The 17,271-nt window shown below is 45.2% G+C and overlaps 1 protein-coding gene across 1 annotated transcript in view; it reads left to right on the top strand.

Moving 5' to 3' along the window:
• The window catches only part of PELI2 (pellino E3 ubiquitin protein ligase family member 2), an 81,527-nt gene extending 72,538 nt beyond the window's left edge, over positions 1-8,989 (top strand). The window contains exon 6 of the mRNA XM_054199576.1: positions 2,632-8,989. Within this exon, the coding sequence (XP_054055551.1) occupies positions 2,632-3,198 (567 nt within the window). The 3' untranslated portion in view covers positions 3,199-8,989. The remainder of the gene's footprint in view (positions 1-2,631) is intronic.
• The last annotated feature ends 8,282 nt before the right edge of the window (positions 8,990-17,271 follow it).

Here is a 17,271-nt window from a genome sequence, read left to right on the forward strand (position 1 = left end):
ATCTGTGGGGCCTAGGAAGGAGAAATGCTACTATCACTCATCCTTTTTTTTTTTTCTTTTTTCCCCCCCCTACCCTCAAAGGGAGGGAAATCAAACACCCCCATATAGAAGTAACCCAGCAAAATACACAAATAAGTGTATTTTTGGTCAGGCAGATGAGCTTCCCCAAAAGTCCTCCTCGCCTCTGGTAGGTTAGAATGCTCTCCTGCCTGCAGACCTGGAAAAGCCTTTGATTTCATCAGTTTTGCTCTTTGTTAGGATTTGGGAGGTGAGAGGATATTTAAGGGTCATCTTCACAGGAGCTGAAGGTGTGCCTTCTGTTTTATAATTTCATCATCCAGCTGCCAGAGTTTAAAGACTCTGTCAGTGCATGGAGAGGGGAATATCCTTATCTTCATGCCAAAGTTGCTTTTGTGCTGCTACCCTGAGTTCCCATTAGCTTGATGGTGTTAAAGGTATCCCACACACTTGCACTGAACTGACTTTCCAACTTTGCCATTGACTTTGCAGAAAACTGACTGTTTAAAGGAGTTAGGAAAATGGGGTTTGAATATTTTGTTCTGCTTTCAGTAGGCAGCCTGCAGTACATAACCTGCTTTGTCACTTTAATGGTGGCAGGCAAACATCGCCTCGGGGACTGGGACAGATGATGTTGCAATTGCGCCCTTTGTACATGGTTAGCAAAACACCTTTTTAGTGCTGCTAAAGAAAGGCAATGCTAAAACAAATAAATTCCCTTCTCTGCATCCAAAATGACTTGAATTCTCATTTAAATAAAATTACATGGCATGTTGGTATTGATGCGATCAGTATTCGTTGACTGGGTTCATAAAACCAAATGCACACTGTATAATGAATTGAACACATTGCATATGAGAAAGCTTTTGCTTTGCTGTTTGTGAAGGAATTATCTGAAAAGTGCATCAAATTAAGGCTTCTCTCATCACTACTGGAACCACTGAATTTTTTTGCTGGAAGTACTTTACACTGGTGACCTTCTAGGATGTCAGGTAATGGTAGGACTAGAGGGAATAGATTAAAACTAGAGATGGGACGATTCAGACTGGATGTTAGGAAGAAGTTCTTCACCATGAGGGTGGTGAGACACTGGCACAGGTTGCCCAGAGAGGTGGTGGAAGCCCCATCCCTGGAAGTTTTTAAGGCCAGGCTGGACGGGGCTGAGCAACCCGACCTAGTGGGAGGTGTCCCTGCCCATGGCAGGGGGGTTGGAACTAGATGGTCTTTAAGGTCCCTTCCAACCCTAACAATTCTATGATTCTATCTGTAATCTGTATTGTACCACCTAGGTACTTTGTGCAAGGATGATCCACAGTCAGTCTGTAAATGTAAACTGGATTAAAATATAAATGCCAAATTGGTTGTTATTTGTAGAATTCTTAGGCAGACGCGATGATTTCATGTGACCTACTTAATGTGCAGGTTGTTTGTTTTGCTTTAGTGGTATTTTCTGTGCACTTTCTATGTATAAAGCCAGGCAGTAGGTCTGTTTTCCTCTTTAATTTCGTAAAGAACCTTTTTAATGTATTCATCACTACTGATCTGGTAGCAATAGCATAAGTTGTTTATATGTTTGTGACATTAAAATACATTAAAATAAAGAATACTTCAGCAAAGTGCTATGTGTGTTTGGCATAATCCCTTGAAAACGTTTTAAGTACCTGCTTTTAGTCAGATGAGAGGAGCCTTCAGGCAGCGCACATTGGGGCTGTATTTGCATGGAATGCCTCATTAAATTAAGAGCCTAACTACTTGGGGTGGTTAATTGTTCAGAAGTTGAGCCTGTGTGGCTTCAGTTGCAGAACTTGTCACTTGAGAAGTTCAACTGGTAATTCACTCTGCTGTAATGATAATCTATGAAAGTACCTGTGCATGTAGCTGCTATTGCGTTTGTCATTTATCCCTAATGTATCTGTGGAAGAGCTCTGCTCTTGATGAGGTAGGCGGTGGGAGTTCACGCTTCTGCAAAATGCTTTACACTTGCCACAGACCAAAAAAAAAAATGGTATGTGAGTAGCAGGACAGCTAGTCTGTCCTGAGTAGCAGTTTTTAGTCCAAAAAAAGATCTTTTGCTGCATGAGCAGCCTCTGCCAGTCTTCGTGGGCAAAGAATTCCAGGAGAGCAATCTGCTAATACAGCCCTTAAGGAATGGCAAGTTTCCTCTTCAGTCTTGATAGAATATTTCAGCAAATATTACCTTAAACATGAGAGAGGCATGCAGAGAACCAGTATTTGAGAGGAGAAACAGGGCTCTCAGAGGTACAGGGTATTTGTGAAGAAGTTGGTGATTACTAATGGTAATATCTTTCCCAAAGAATTACAGGAAGGAAACATGTATAATAATTAGTATTGCCATAGCACGTAACAGTTGCAAGTTTAGGACCTGCTGTACAAGCACAGAATAAGAGACCAGTGCTCATTATAACCTTAAATATAGGATAAGAGACAAGAGATGGATTCAGACAAATGGGTGGCCACAAGGAAATGATATGACAAAATGAAATACTAGGGAGGGTAATGATTTGATAAGAAAGACTACACGTTTACAGAACTAACTCAGTTGGCTGTAAAAGCTCTCAGGCTTAACTGCTTATTCCTGTGTTCTACCACTAGGTAGAAAACGAGACCAACGTCCTACAAGATGGCTCTCTCATTGACCTGTGTGGAGCCACCCTTCTGTGGAGAACGGCAGATGGACTGTTTCACACTCCAACTCAGAAACACATTGAAGCTCTGCGACAGGAGATAAATGCTGCCAGACCACAGTGTCCTGTTGGGTTAAACACTTTAGCATTTCCCAGCATCAACCGTAAAGATGTGGTAGAAGAGAAGCAGCCTTGGGCGTACCTCAGCTGTGGTCATGTTCATGGCTATCACAACTGGGGACATCGCAGTGACACAGAAGCCAATGAGCGGGAATGTCCTATGTGCAGAACCATTGGCCCTTATGTGCCTCTCTGGCTTGGTTGTGAAGCGGGCTTTTATGTGGATGCTGGTCCTCCAACTCATGCTTTCACCCCTTGTGGACATGTGTGCTCTGAAAAATCTGCAAAATACTGGTCTCAAATCCCACTGCCTCATGGTACTCATGCATTTCATGCTGCCTGCCCTTTTTGTGCAACACAGCTGTCTGGGGAACACAACTGCATCAAGCTAATTTTTCAGGGTCCAATTGACTGATACCACTTTGCAATGACCACAATAACATTGTCTTTAACAATTTACTGTGAAGATTTTGCCACTAACTCTAGATTTTACCTTTTTTTATAATGTTATTAATAAGGTGGTAGGGTGGGGATGGGGAACTGACAAGGAAATTGTGAGGGACTGTGGTGGAATTGGGATACATTGATACCTGGAACTTGACAGATATCAGTGGTGTTGCATGCTCAAAAGCAGCATATTCATGAAGTCTTCTTGGTCAAATTGTAGTATATTTGTAATCTTTTTATTAGTACCCTGGATCAGAAAAAGGTGTCTTAATGATTTTTTTTAAGCTAAGATTTTTTTAATGGAAAGGTTTTTTCTTCTAAACTTTGACAAGCCTTTAAAAACCTATTTTTCAAATCTAGAAGGAACATGCAGAATGTAACTGTCTTTAATTTGCAATATAATTTAACTTGAATAGTTTCTCAAGGAGCTAACACAGAATGTGTGGACAACCATAGGTGAATGTTCACTAGAGATAATTGGGTACTTAAGAGAAAAATTAGCTGCCTAAATTGTAGAGTATAAAAGCTATTAAAATATCTATTATGGTATAACACAGCTGGCCAAAAAGGCATCAAGGATTACTTGAAACTGAGGAAATCCTGTTTGCATTGATTTCCTTTCAGTGTAATAGATATCCACTGTTCATTATGTATGGTATATGGCTGATTTATTTTTTCTTTCTTCTTTTTTTTTTTCCCTGTTTAACCTGCATCTGGTGAAACTGCTTTACTTTTTACATACTTAGTTCTGTTTTTTTTAAGCCAATGTTCTGTATATGTATAATCTGGCCTTTTTTATTTCTGCTTAAGTTAGCTTGCCCTAACCGCTCCTTGCATGCCCAGGACCATTGGGTTAATTGAGATGTAGCGAGCCTTTAAAAACTGCATTAATAAAGGGGTAGTGCTGCAGCAAGACAGAAGGTTTAGGTACAACTTATACAGAACTTACTTACATAAACCTGAATTCACAAGAGCACTTAGTTTGTGTTTAAATATAAGCCCATGGATGGGACTGTTTAAATTCTCAAGTGCTTCAATGGATTGTGGTTATATGCTGTTATGTTTTGAAATAAAAAAGCAATTAAGAATAAGTTAATTTTTTTAAGCTCACTTACTAGCCAGACTGCTGTAAGGAGAGCATCATTTCTAGTTCAGCTGAGTATTTTTGTTCAGTTTTCAACTTGCTGCCATCTGTCACCTTTTTTGCAGATTGAGATGTGTTTGTATCCATTTTTTTTTTTGAATGTTTGCAAATCAAACAACATTCAAATGTAATCAAATATATGCACCAGGGTGGTACATCTGAAATGGATCACTTGAAATTCCTGACTTTTTAAGAGAGCTGGTAAATGTTTACTATGGAAATAATTAAATCAGAATTTCATATGAGATGTACCCTGCCCACTGTTAGTTTCATTTCATACAGAATGATAACTCTTTGATTTGTGGGTTTTTTCTTTTGCTTTCTGTACTCTTGGTATCTGAGGTATCAATCTATCCAGGTTAAAAAAAAAAAGAGAATTTGGGAGAAAATTATAACATCTCTAGATGAAATTGATCATTCAAGCTCAGTTCTGTTTAATCAACTATAGCTTTTTGCTATACTTGTGCCCTTTGTATAAATATATAATTTATATGATTTTAATATATACTGTATATATATACTTGAATTGGCCTGTTCATATTTTGGTTGTAAAATTGTTTTATAGTTAACCTTATAAACATTTTACATGTCCCTTGCCAATGGTGATGGGATGTACTTTGTCTGCTGCTGTTTTTAATATAATTTTGCTGTATAAATGTTCAGCGTTTTAATAATTTGAAAATAGCTTTACTCTTCTTTTTATGCTTTTGCTGTTAAAAAAAAAAATTTTTTTTCTGCAGCATTTTCTCTAACAATCCCAAACTGTACAGGTTTTGTCCTACTCAGTGATTGGAAATAGGATGAGTCTCATTAACCTAAAACTATATGCTTCTTCCTAGTGCCTTTTCAATGAGATCCTCTTGTGATTCTGTATTCCGAGTCCTTACTCCCACAAGACAACCTTGTGGCTAATCTTCATCAAGAGTGGCAGCCCAACCAGACAGGGAAGAAACGCCTTTGGCCTTCAATTCCTTGTCGTGGTTTCTGTCATAAATGTGAAGGTGCCTCTTCCTTGTTGCTATTCAGTACAAGTTCCTCAGGTCCCATATGCATACTGCAGCATTATTTCTATTTAGCATATACCTCATCTGTGAGAGGCAGCCTCACCTCCACCTCCTTCTTACTGGACTCTGTGAAATACTTAACTCTATTTCTCACAAGAGATACTATGAAAACACACTTCTGGGAAATATTCCTTGTTGAATTAAGGTCGTGAGCCCTGTGTTAATTCTGGTGGCCGGAGGTCTTGAGCTCCATGTACGACAGCTTCCAAGGTCTGGGGTGGCAACTGTATTACTGAGCTGATCAGGACTTGCATGTGTAGTCTTTCTCTGAGCGTAAATGGATTGTAAATGCGCAGGTTCCTAGGCATCTCTGCTATCGAGCTGCTTTACTTTTTTCCTTCAGTCTTGCAGTTTAATTGCTGCCTCAGGGCTTCGTATAGCTACGCCCTGTGCAAAGTGAATGTACGGCATTAGAGGAATCCTCACTGGAAATACTAGCACACCATCTGGTTGTGGTGCGTCTGGCTTGCGTGAAGTGGTAGACTGGCTAATGGTTTGTATCCAAGGGAAGTGTCCATTTGAAAAGACTGTTTTCAGTGAGATTTTTGTTTCTTTCACTGTTGGCAGTTCTGTATAACACAAGAAATACTGCAGGAAGGATAATACTCCTCTTACCTGGGAAACAAACTTCCATAGTTCTTTTGTATGAATCCAGGTACTTTGCCATTAATTGGTATTGAAATCTAGGGCGAATCCCGCAGAGCGGGATTTACTGGGAAGGCAGGAGACCTTGTAGCATTGTTTTTCTGAAACGCTGCTGCCACATCTGCGGCTCTGATCAAATGAGGGACCTTTTGGCTGCTTAGCCTTTTTCTCCTCTTCAGTAAACACACACCTTCACTGGTCTGGTAACTCAATTGGAGGAAGGTGTTTCTGGATAAATAAGACCGGTTCTGTTTGGAGGGAGTAAACTTGAGAACCACCCTCAAACTTTGTTTTGAAAGTTTATTTCATGATTTCGGTGTAATGATATTTTTTGCACACCATTTCAAATGCTGGCAATGTATTCTGTAAGGATTTTTTCACCTGTTACTGTTGATTCCATTTGAATGCTTCAAAACCAGGTTTGACTGCATAACTTACAGCTAAAAGTATTTTTCTAGTCTAATCTTAAAAAAAAAAAAAAAAAAAAAACACACCACCAAACACAAAATGTCATATCCACGCACGCTGAAGCTATAACACTTTCCTTTTTCCTGGCAACTTTTTGATAGTGCTGAAGTCTAAATAGATGACTGAGTGGTGAATGTTGTTCTTATTTTGAATCATGGTCCAAGTTGTACAAAAGAGTTGGCATGATACTGCATTTTAATCACAAATTTTTTTCAAATGTGGTCACTCTGTGCCTCAGGGTACAGTAAATTGTACTGTACTGGCAGAGTAATTAAAGGAAGATTTATTTTTTTCTTTGTGGGGGTGGGAATGGGACTCAGAAAGGACAAAAGCCATTGTCAGGCTGGTTCCAGCAGGGACAGAACCACCTTGAAGCAAAGACATGCCAGGAGCCGATCAGAAATGTGATTGTAGCTGTTCCTGCTTTCAGACCTGGTTCATGCTCTAAAAAGGATTCTCCTTGGGTTGTTAGAAGCTGCGGGATGACATGGAAAGGCTGTGATCTTCCCAACAAAACACTCTGGTGTTTTAATGGCGGTTCCTGGAATTTGAGGGTTCCGCTTCACAGCCTGAGTGAGGAGCAGAGATGCTGACTGAATCACAGTGAGAAACTTCAATAGTCTCTGAAGGGAACTTACTTGTTTTTTAACTCCACACACCACCGAAGAGAAACTGTGGGTTTCAACTGTGGTAACTCTCCCTTCAGTGCTGTTGCAGTAGCTGATTGCTTTGATCACCATTTTTTCATTCTTCTGGAAGTGGAAGGAAGCTTCTCCAACACCATCATGTTTTTCTTCATCCAGCTCACCGTCTTGACCCTTTTCTGGGCCCAGAGAACTGTCGGCAGTGATCCGGCCATCTTGAGACCTGATAGAGGCACTTAAATGCATTTTTAGTGTGGTAGGAAAACTGCCCTGGCTTGGCTCCTCCTTTTGCTTAAGAGCTGCACATATGCTTTTGAAATGAGCTGTGCTTGTCTGCTTTTTGCAGAGGAACGCTCTGTCACAGGTGGTTGAGTCTTGTTTTCCCCGAGACTTGTTAACATGCCGCATTTGATACCGACTGGAATAGCCAGGTAGAGCTGTTGATCGGAACAGGTAGGAACAGATGTCTGTTAGGTGCTTGAGCTGTGTAGGTGTGGGCAGCCCAGCTATTCTGCAGTGTTCTGGCCAAGGATTCCTCCTCCTCATTTGCTCAGTTTTCAGCCTCCTGTGAGTTCTTGGCTCCTCTCACTTTCTATTTATCCATGTAGTTGCAGGTAAACAAGTAAATACAGCTTGGAAAGAAAACAAGGAAGAGAATTAAAAGATACCTTCAGGCTTGCTTATCTCGTCAAGGAAAATATATGAATTGGAGTTGCAAATGTCTCTTACAGACTTTTCTCATTATTATGATTTATTTTTTTTTTTTTTATAAGCACCCTTCACAAGCCTCCACACTTGGTGATGTGAATTAAAAGGCAAAACTTAGAAGGTAAAGCTGGTTTGGGGTGGGTGGTGGGTGGAGGGGGATAGTTTCTAGGATGAAGTCGCAGTAGTTCTGCAGGCCCCGTGCAACCTGGTCCCATTGACTGCAGCAGACGCTTCGGTCTTGAAAGAAGAGTAGGGTCAGCCTCGACGGGTAGGAAAGTCAGAGCTTTACTTTGTGTTGATCAGAGTTTTAATTTATTGGCAGTGGAACAAAAATATGAGTTGCTTGGACCACCAAACTACAGGCAAAGCTGGTGGCTGTCAAGGTTTCCTCTTAACGGGGCATATATCTACCTTCCTGGTGGGCAAGCCAGTCTCCAGGTCACCTGGAAGTACCTTCTGTTTGTGTCATGGTGATTAGGGATGGGTATCACTTTCCTCTCAGATTAAAGATGCCATGGAGAGCCCCTGGAAGGCTCCTTCTTGTGGCACAACTGTAGGAAAAGTCTCGTTCACACACAGCGAGCCCTTTACAATGGAGAAGTGATGTTTACCTTTAAACAGTGTTAGCAGCTGTTAAAACTTCTGGGTATATTTGTAAAATTGGTCTTTTATACACCATGTGAAATGGACTGAAATAATTTCTTTGTTGTTGTACCTGTGGAAGTACAAGCCATTTTACAGGGAAAAAAAAATTAAAAAAAAAAAAAATTAAAATATTATCTCAGTATTGTCCCAGACTCCTTCATTTTTTTTCCCCTGCTGGTTGGTTGTCAGGGTTTAACTTTGATTTGCAAAAACTTACTTCAGAAATAAACAGTTTCTCTTACTCTTTTTATCCCCTTTCTTCTACTCCTCAACAAACAAAAGCCTTTGAGGATTCTTAAGTATTCAAGGTAGTGGAGTGTATTCAGGTGTGAGTGCCCTGAAATTTCAGTTAATTCACTTCCCTGATTTTTAAATTGAACTGTTTGTTTTCAATGCCAACTGCCTTCTTGCGGTGTTAACATAATTGCTAAATAAAGCAATTTCCAGGAATAATATGCTTTGTGACTCTTAAAATTAATTTCCATAATGGTAATTCAGTGTTTTGTTTGCATCTGTGTATTCATCCCTTTTTGTGTGCTGTCCCTGGGAGTACATAAGCTTCATTTTTTAAAATGAGCTAAAATGAATTGTCTTTTTTTGTTAAGTAGAAAAAAACCCAACATTGGCGTGAGCATAGGAAAGGGAAATAAGGATATCGGCAACTTTCTGTGGATGTGGTTGTCTGCCAGCTGGCGATCGGGCTGCCTTGTAATTGAAGAGCGATAAATACTTGCCAGGGAAGATGCTCCCAGATGAACGGGAGAAGCTTTTGGGTTATTTGTGTGTTACTGTGTCCAGCTCTCGATAAAAGAGCGAAACCTCTTTCCTCCGGGACCGTTGCGGTCTGTGTAGGGAAAAGCTTCGTTTCAAGACATCTTAAATGGGCTCAAAGTGGGCAAGCGCTGGATGGATGTGCTCAGACTGGTCTCTGCCCCAGTGGGTTTCTGAATTAGGGATTCTGTGCTCGAAGAAAAGCAGTGCCTGGGTGAGGAACAACCGCTCATACCTGAGCGAAGATGGGGGTGAGCCTGTTTTCTTTAAAACAGTTGAAGGCAACCTGAGAGAAGTTGTTCTGCTGGGGACGTTGGTGGGGAGAGGTTTCTGCTGACCCTTAGAGGAGACAAGCCTTGAGGCAGGACAGGAACTGAGGCGGTTGGCAGTGTCTCTCTCTTCCAAGACAAGTGTTGCAGCTCAGATCCAAAAGCATCCCGATAGTACTCCTCAGTGGTAACCTTTTCTGGGTTTATTTATGCCAATTGTGCAGATTTTGTATCAGTTCTGTCAGACAACACCACAGGCTTTGGTTTTTGATTCAAATGTACAGCTTTCAGTCTGTTCTCAGTTCACTCTACGCAGGACAACAGGAGTAAACATCACCCTAATGATCCCATTCCCGTGCTGCTTTTCTCCTCGTTCCTCCAGCTCCCCGATGAAAGATGCTGTGCTCTTCTTCCCCTCCCAGCTGAAGAGAGTGTGTGTTCCTGCCTCCGTCTATAACCTGGCTGCAAAACTTCACTACTTAGTTACTGCAGCTTGTGTTGCCGGGAAATGATCTTTGTGAGAGGTTTCCAGAGCGTTTGCGATACCCTTTCAAGGTATTGCCATATGGATGCGTAGTATTTTTAGGAAGGAACTTAAGAAATCTCTTTCATGTAAAACTAAGGCGGACAGAAGTTTGACACGGGAGTCTGAGCCTGTTACTGCTTTTTCTTTTTAACTCGCTGAAAACTCAGGTCTGAAGACAGGCTCGAGATGAGGGAATACTGAACAGCAGAAGGGCATTCGGTAGAACCCAATTACATCAGTGCTTAAAATTATATATATGTATCTGTATAACTACATATGTATAGAAATACATTTTGTGGAGTATTTGCCTTAAACGCTGTATTCTTAAAACTCAACTAAAGCAGATGGCAAGGGCCCTGGCCTTTGAAGTGAGCAGGAATTTGATGCTTTTGGTAGTGATTGTCCTCTGTGAGAGCAGCAGAGGCAGGCAGGGATGGGAAGAAGGCCGTACTTACGTCTAAAACTAAGTTTGGACTCCCCCAATACGTGGTGAGGCTTTGGGGATTGCTGCCACCCTTTCCAGGGAAGCGGCTCCGACTCCCCTCCTCATTTGGGGGTTAAGCCGCGGAGGGTGGAGGGGGCTGTGCTGGCCATGGGGCAGGCTGAGCCTGCAGACGCTGCTGGGTTTCATCACGGGCGGTTTCTCTGTGGTCCTTCTATGCGACACCTTGTGAAGGCGAAGGAGGTGTGCTGTGGCATATTGGCTGCCGAAATCCAGCTGTGGCTCTTGCGGAGCAGCTGCGCAGCCAGGTGTTGTTAGCAAGGAGAGGAGCTGGGGCTTGGCCTCGGCCTCAAGGGTCACCTGGGATTTGGGCCAAATTGCCTCTTGAGCCCAGACCACAAATCCCGCTGGGCAGGCTGGGGAGAGCCATGAGTAACATCTGGCCCATCTCAGGTCTGTGGTGCGTCCCCTCCCCTCTTTATTTCCCTCTGATTAAATAGAAGCGAGGAGCCAGGGAAGGGGTGGAGGGAGGGAGAATGGGCCAGAATAATTCTCCTGATGATGGTCCAGATGAGGAATGGGCTGAGCTTTGTTCAAGCAATGTCTGTACAAAGTGGAGTCTCCTTGTGTTAGTTGTGATTCAGCAAACCCTGCCTGTGTGTGTACCACTGCTTGGTGTGTTCCCCAGCCCCCGTTGTTGCCTCTGCCCTGCTTCATAGTCTTGGGAAAGCTGCTTCGCTTTTCTTTTCCCACGGATTGTCTTGTCCTGTTTGGAAACCTTGACCTCCACTGAAATCCTCAGGTCCATGTAGAAAGGCACTCGAGTGCCACGGCCACCCTCGCCATGGGGGCTGTATGGCAGCAAGCGAAGAGGGAGAGCAGGTCTGGCTCCTGGCTTTCCCCTGCTGCACCCTTGGGGTGGGCGTTTTTTGTTTGTCCTTTCCTAGCTAAACAACTACAGGACTACCCAGCCCTGCCTCGGAGGCTCGAAACAACGATTTGAGGGTTTTCTGAAAGAAATCTGGCTTTTGACTAAAGGGTTTTATCCCCCCTCCCTGCAAGCAGAAAACAAACGTTTCCCTTTTCATGGGAATGTTCCCTGCAGAAACCAGTGTCTTCCTCCATGTGTCTGTTCTTCCTTCAGCGACCGTGTCCTCCCAGGACAGCTATTCCTCCGGTAAGATTTGTTTTCTCCCTCCCCCTCCCTTCCCCTCAGGATACAGCACCTCAGTCCTGGAGTCCTCTGGCTGGGCCCTACATCTCAAGATCCTCCTGCCTTTCCCTTGGCCGGGGAGAGCCAGCCCCTCCTTGGGAGGAGAGCCAGGAGGGTCGCTCTGAGCCAGATCAGGAGCGGCTGGGGATTTGCGCGCATGTAATCGAACATGTCTAGACAGCCAGGAGCCTGCAGCGGAGAGAACAGCGAGTTTTACAGGCGATCCCTGATGTACAAGGAGAAATCATTCCTCCTGGACACATGTGTGGGCCAGATATTCTGCTTCAGTTTGGCTGCTGTGATCTTCAGCCTTCCAAACTGCGTGGACAGCAAGCAGCGATGGTGGGCTCCTGGTCTCCTGCCCAAGGTGAGATTCCCCAGGCAGGGACACGCACGTGTGCAGCGAATGCAGAAAGGACTCGGATGTGCCAGGACGGACAAGGAACACTCAGGGAATCTGAGAAACTTCAGGTTTGGTCTGTCCACTCGTGGTTCAACCTGGGAGCAGTAGGTCCGGTGTGTCCTGATGGCTTGCTGCAAGCCATCGGGTTGGAAAATGCATGCCAAGCAGCTCTCTGTATGGGACTTCCAGCATACGGAAACACACAAATATCCAAACATCTTTTTTCACTCAGATAGAATTTGCAGGGGAAGGAAGAGGACATTTAAATTAATATAAATAATTCATAGCCCTCTATCAAGAGGCATCTCTAGCCTCAGTGGAAGGCTGGTGTATTTAAGGCAAAGGAGCAACTTGCTTGTCTTCATCCTAAGCATTGTCTCGTCTAATTTCCAGGAAAGGTGATTTCTTATTGGTCTTTGCTCACAGATACAAAGCTCCGCTGCTGTAGTTGGCTTTAAATAGAAAAAGATCTGATTTGGATAGTATTCCCCACTCAGAAAACTACAACCAGTTTGGTGTGAGTAAACTCCGCAATGAGCATCATCGCTCCGCCATCAACATCTGGACAGAAGCGTCGGGAAAGGCTTGTTCTGCAGAAACTCACAGCGTTTTAAACTCCATCGTGAACAACCAAATTTAAATACTGAAAAAATCTCTAAGATGACATTTCCAGCAAGATTCAGAGGTTCAAGGTAATGACTCCACAGTGGTTCTGGTCACTGGAAACATCGCGTGTGCCAGCAAATACACCAGAGATTTCCTCAAAAGCCCAAAGTCTTTTCAAGTGATTCACGACGCCAGGCCGGCTGCGGGGAGAACCCAGACGTTGTTTGCAGATTCGAAGGACTTGGCATATTTCATTTTCAAGGCCTGCGATTAATAAAGACAGGGCCTGCTAGGAAATAGGGCCCTGGCCCCTCATCTCGGCAGAGGCAGATCGATGCCCTGCTGCAGGGGCTGCGAAACTACCAGGCTATGCGTCTCCGGAGCTGGCTTTTTTTTTTTTTTTTTTTTTTTTTTTTTAAGGGAAGCTTTTGGAAATTGACCTGCGTTTGGGAGGAATTGTCCAAAGCACGGCTGTGGTTAGGCTGGGAGGGTAAAGCACCATTAACATCCCTGCCTCTATGGCAGCCTCCTTCCTCTGCCTCTACCTCACACGCTCACACTGATGGATTTCTCTGAAAATAAATAAATAAATAAATAAATAAATCCTGGTTTTGAAGCAAAGAATAAATTCACAATGGGAAACCAGAGCTGCTAATGGATGCCAGAGCCCAGGGTTCGCTCCGGCAGCCCTGCCTGACGCACAGGTTTCCTTCGGTACCCTGATGTGCGGAGCACGGAGCAGCACTAACTAACAGCTTCCAGCCCTGGGGCTTGTGTAAACGCTTCTTTCAAGAGAGATGTGGCGAGGGTTGAACTCTCACGTCCTCACCTGCTGGTGAAGCTGCACCGGGCTGTAACAGGAGTGGCTCGTGCGTCTCAAAGTTCGAGGTTTAAGTGTTCGGTTTTCCTTTTTACTAGAATCAGCGGTTTCTGCTGTGGTGTTTTTGTCTCTGTTGACAGTGAGAGTATCCCTGCGGGATTATGCACTGGTGTGGAGTTGCCTCCTGCTTTCCTTGAGAGCTGCCCTGAGCCCCCGCAGGGCAAAAACCCAAAGCACCAACACCCTCAAGCAATTGCTCTGTATGTTTCTGATGATCTACTGGTTTCCCAAAAAAACCCAGCCTGCGGGCTGTGTTGAAGGGCTGTATGGAAAGGGCAGTAACTATCCCAGTGGCCGGGCACAGCAGGATGCTGCTGGCGGAGGGAATGAGGGGAGATGGACACATGGATGGGAAGCCAGGTGGGATGAGCCACCACCATCAGGTTTTTGCTGGGGTTTTGGTGGCTCTAGAGGCTTGTGGGGCAGAGGACATTTAGACAACGCTTTGCTGGTGTGTCTGAAAGCAGAGGGATGGTGAGGTGGCTGCTGAGAGCCTGTGCCACCTATGATGGTGCCCGCTCCTGCTGCAGTGGCACTCCCCAAACCTCCCTCCTCAGGGTACCGCTTGGGAGCTCAGCCCGGGATCTTAGGGGCCACCTTGATCCACAGGACCCACACGAGGGATCAAAAACCCAGCCCAGGCTGCTGGATTCCAGCCTGACTTGAGTTTGCATCCAACCAACACATCTCTCCCAAGATCACCACTCATCTTCATTTTTGAGCCATTTGGAGGAGAATATCCCTGAGTTTCCCTTGGAGGCTGTCCTGCTGTTACTCACCCTCCCCGGAATGATGTTCACCTCCTCATTTCATCCAATCCGGCCCTGCTTTTCAACCGTCCTCTTTCCAAACAGGCTACGAGCCCTTTTGCTCTCAGGTTTTTCCTGTTCAGGTGCACAGATACAGTCAAGCCACCATCAATCTTCTCTCCCATTAGCTTAAGCAGGATGAGATCCTTTATCAGCCTTTCTACGTGGTATTTTCTCTGGCCTTAAAACTATTTCTGTGCTTTTTTCTTTCAACTTTCTCTACTAGATCTGTGCATGCACTTTCCCGCTGAGCTCCTCAGTGGGAGATGTAAGATCACATCCCATCCTTGCAACCGCCCTGTTCGTACCCGCGAGGCTCGGGGCAGCTGGTAAGTGCTGGCAGTTACTGGTTTTGCTGAGCCAAACCGGGTGGGATTGGGGTTCTCCTGGCTGCAGACCCCCAACCCGTGGGGCTGGCAGCCTCCTCCCGCCCCCGAAGCCCCCCCACTGCCATCAGCCCCGCTCCCGGGGCTGCGCTCAGCCTGTGAACGAGCCTGTTTGCTCCAACAACCATCCTGCCTCCCGCCTCGCTCCACACTCTGCCTGCGCTTGGCAGAGATGCTCGGATGGATTTCCAGCTCGTTAATAGCAAAGTCCCCTGGCAGCGGCTCAGCGCGGATCCCCCAGCGCCCCGCGGGGCTCCCCCACACCAGGGGCTGGTGTTGACCACTCCGTAAGCCACTTTGCCTGTCTTTATCGATGTTTTACAGTCCTGCTTTCAAATGTCAGGGTGTTCGAAGTCAGAAGCCTTCTGGACGCTGCTCTGTATTCTCTACAGCGTGCCGGGCTGTTGGTAAACCTGAGCGTTATCTCATTAAGAATGAGAGTACGTGTGTGTGGTGCTTATTTCCTACACAACCACCCAGCAGAACCAGTTGTTTTTGCATTTCTGTATTCTTTGGGTTGAATCCTGCACAAATGCACATGGTTTTCCACCCGAGACCGACATCTGGCGGGGAGCAGCCTGGGTCGCCCCCCTTATTTGCTCCTGGGTCTGCCTTAAACCACTTCTCCATTTTTCTAGGATATCCTTGCTATCCGCAATTAATTAGATATTATTAGCAGCGCCGTGTTGGCTGCCACTTGGCTCCATGAGGTTTCTTGCCTCCCGTTTTTTACAGGAGTGGAGCCGTGATGTGCTGGGGTGACTGACTGCTGCTTCCACTAGCACCAGTTAAGAAATGCCCTTCTTCACCCAGCCCGTTAATGCACAAGCGCCCTGTACCCGTGCTGTGCTTTTTACTTCTCTGTTTTTCTCTTTTCTTTCTTTTTTTTTCCCCCAGCGATAGCGTCAAACTGTGTACTCCAGGATTTACAAGGTAAAGCTGCTCCTCGGAGAATACTACAGCAGCGATCAAAGTCCCGGAGCTTTTATTCCCCGGTGATTAGCTGGGTGCTCCCACCGGCCCCGCGCGTCCTGAGCAGCACATCCATTTTATTTAATCGGCTTATGCAAAGCGTTTTGCTGTGCGACGGCGAGGTGAGGCAGGCACCTGGTACCGTGGCTGGGATCATCTCCGTCATCGCTCGGATTCGGGGAGCGCTGCGAAGAGCTGGTCAGGGATGGAGGGGCCCATGGGGAAGGCTGGGTGCTGCTGGGGGGCACTGGTGCGCTCTCCGGGGATGCTCACCGGGTCGCTGCATGGGGTTTTCCTTTAATTTCCTCAACGGGAGCAGGAATCAGAGTGTTTTTTTTTTCCTTTCTGCCTGGTCCTCGGTGCGGGATGCAGCCATGGGAAATGAGGATTCGCCTGTCCCTGTATCCAGCTCCTGGGAGCAGCGCTGACTTGTTCAACAGACATCCCTGTCACCTAAGAAGGGCGTTTTCCTAGGATTTTACCTGCAGTTTTATGGCCATCTCCTGCTTTTCTAGCAAATCCAAATCCAGCAGAGCAATGAGGTACCTGACACCCACTCCATCACGGCCCCGGCCACCGCTGTTGAGCATGGGATGGGGGACCTCCGAGGTGCCTTGGGTACCAGAGGGAGCTTTGGGTGCAGAGGCAGATTCCTGGAGCTTCCCACCAGCTATTGTGGCTTCATCCAGATTTTTCTTCCTCCCCTCCCCCTTATCTGCTTTGTTTTAAGGATTAACATCTGGAGCCGCGTGAATGTATCAGAATTGCAGCTATCTTTTCTTCTTCTTTTGCTTTTTTAAAGCCCATATGGTTGCAGGGAGAAAAACAAACCAGAAGAGAAGATACATGAAAAGAAAGCCAAATATAGAACACTTAAAAAAAAAAAAAAAATTAAGACCATTTTGAATAATAGCAATGTACGAGTGAGTTTCTAAAAAATCTGCCGACTTTGAAGCCAGTCTCATGACTTATGAATATTTAGAGCTGACAGTCTTGGATACAGGCGTTTCCTTGAGTTTGTTTGGAAAAGTGGAGCCAAATTTGTGCAAAGCTGAGTGTGCTGAGCTCAAAGCACCCCGACCCGGTGGGGTATGTTGGAGTTACATGAACATGGTTTCTTTAGTTTTGGGGTTTTAGCAGGAGGGTGATGTTTCTCCCAGATGTGCTGGGGTTTTGGGAAGGAGCCCACCCTATGAAATCTGTTCCGTTAGTCCTTTGAGCGCTTCTGGGTGACAGTCCTGGGCTTGGAAAGGGGATGTTGGGGCTGCTTTACTCTTGGCCACATCCTTACCTGCCTCAGGAGACCCATGTGGTCTTCCTGAAATGCCGTAAGGTGTGAGAAAAGAGCAAGCTTGGGCTTTATTTCCCCTTTGGAGCATGGGCTTTCAAAGGGCTTGGTGCTTTGGAGACCCAAGACTGCAGGCAGGTCTTAATAGGAAGGAAGGC

The sequence above is a fragment of the Rissa tridactyla genome, chromosome 4, assembly GCF_028500815.1.
Source record: "Rissa tridactyla isolate bRisTri1 chromosome 4, bRisTri1.patW.cur.20221130, whole genome shotgun sequence".
Taxonomy (NCBI): Eukaryota; Metazoa; Chordata; class Aves; order Charadriiformes; family Laridae; genus Rissa; species Rissa tridactyla.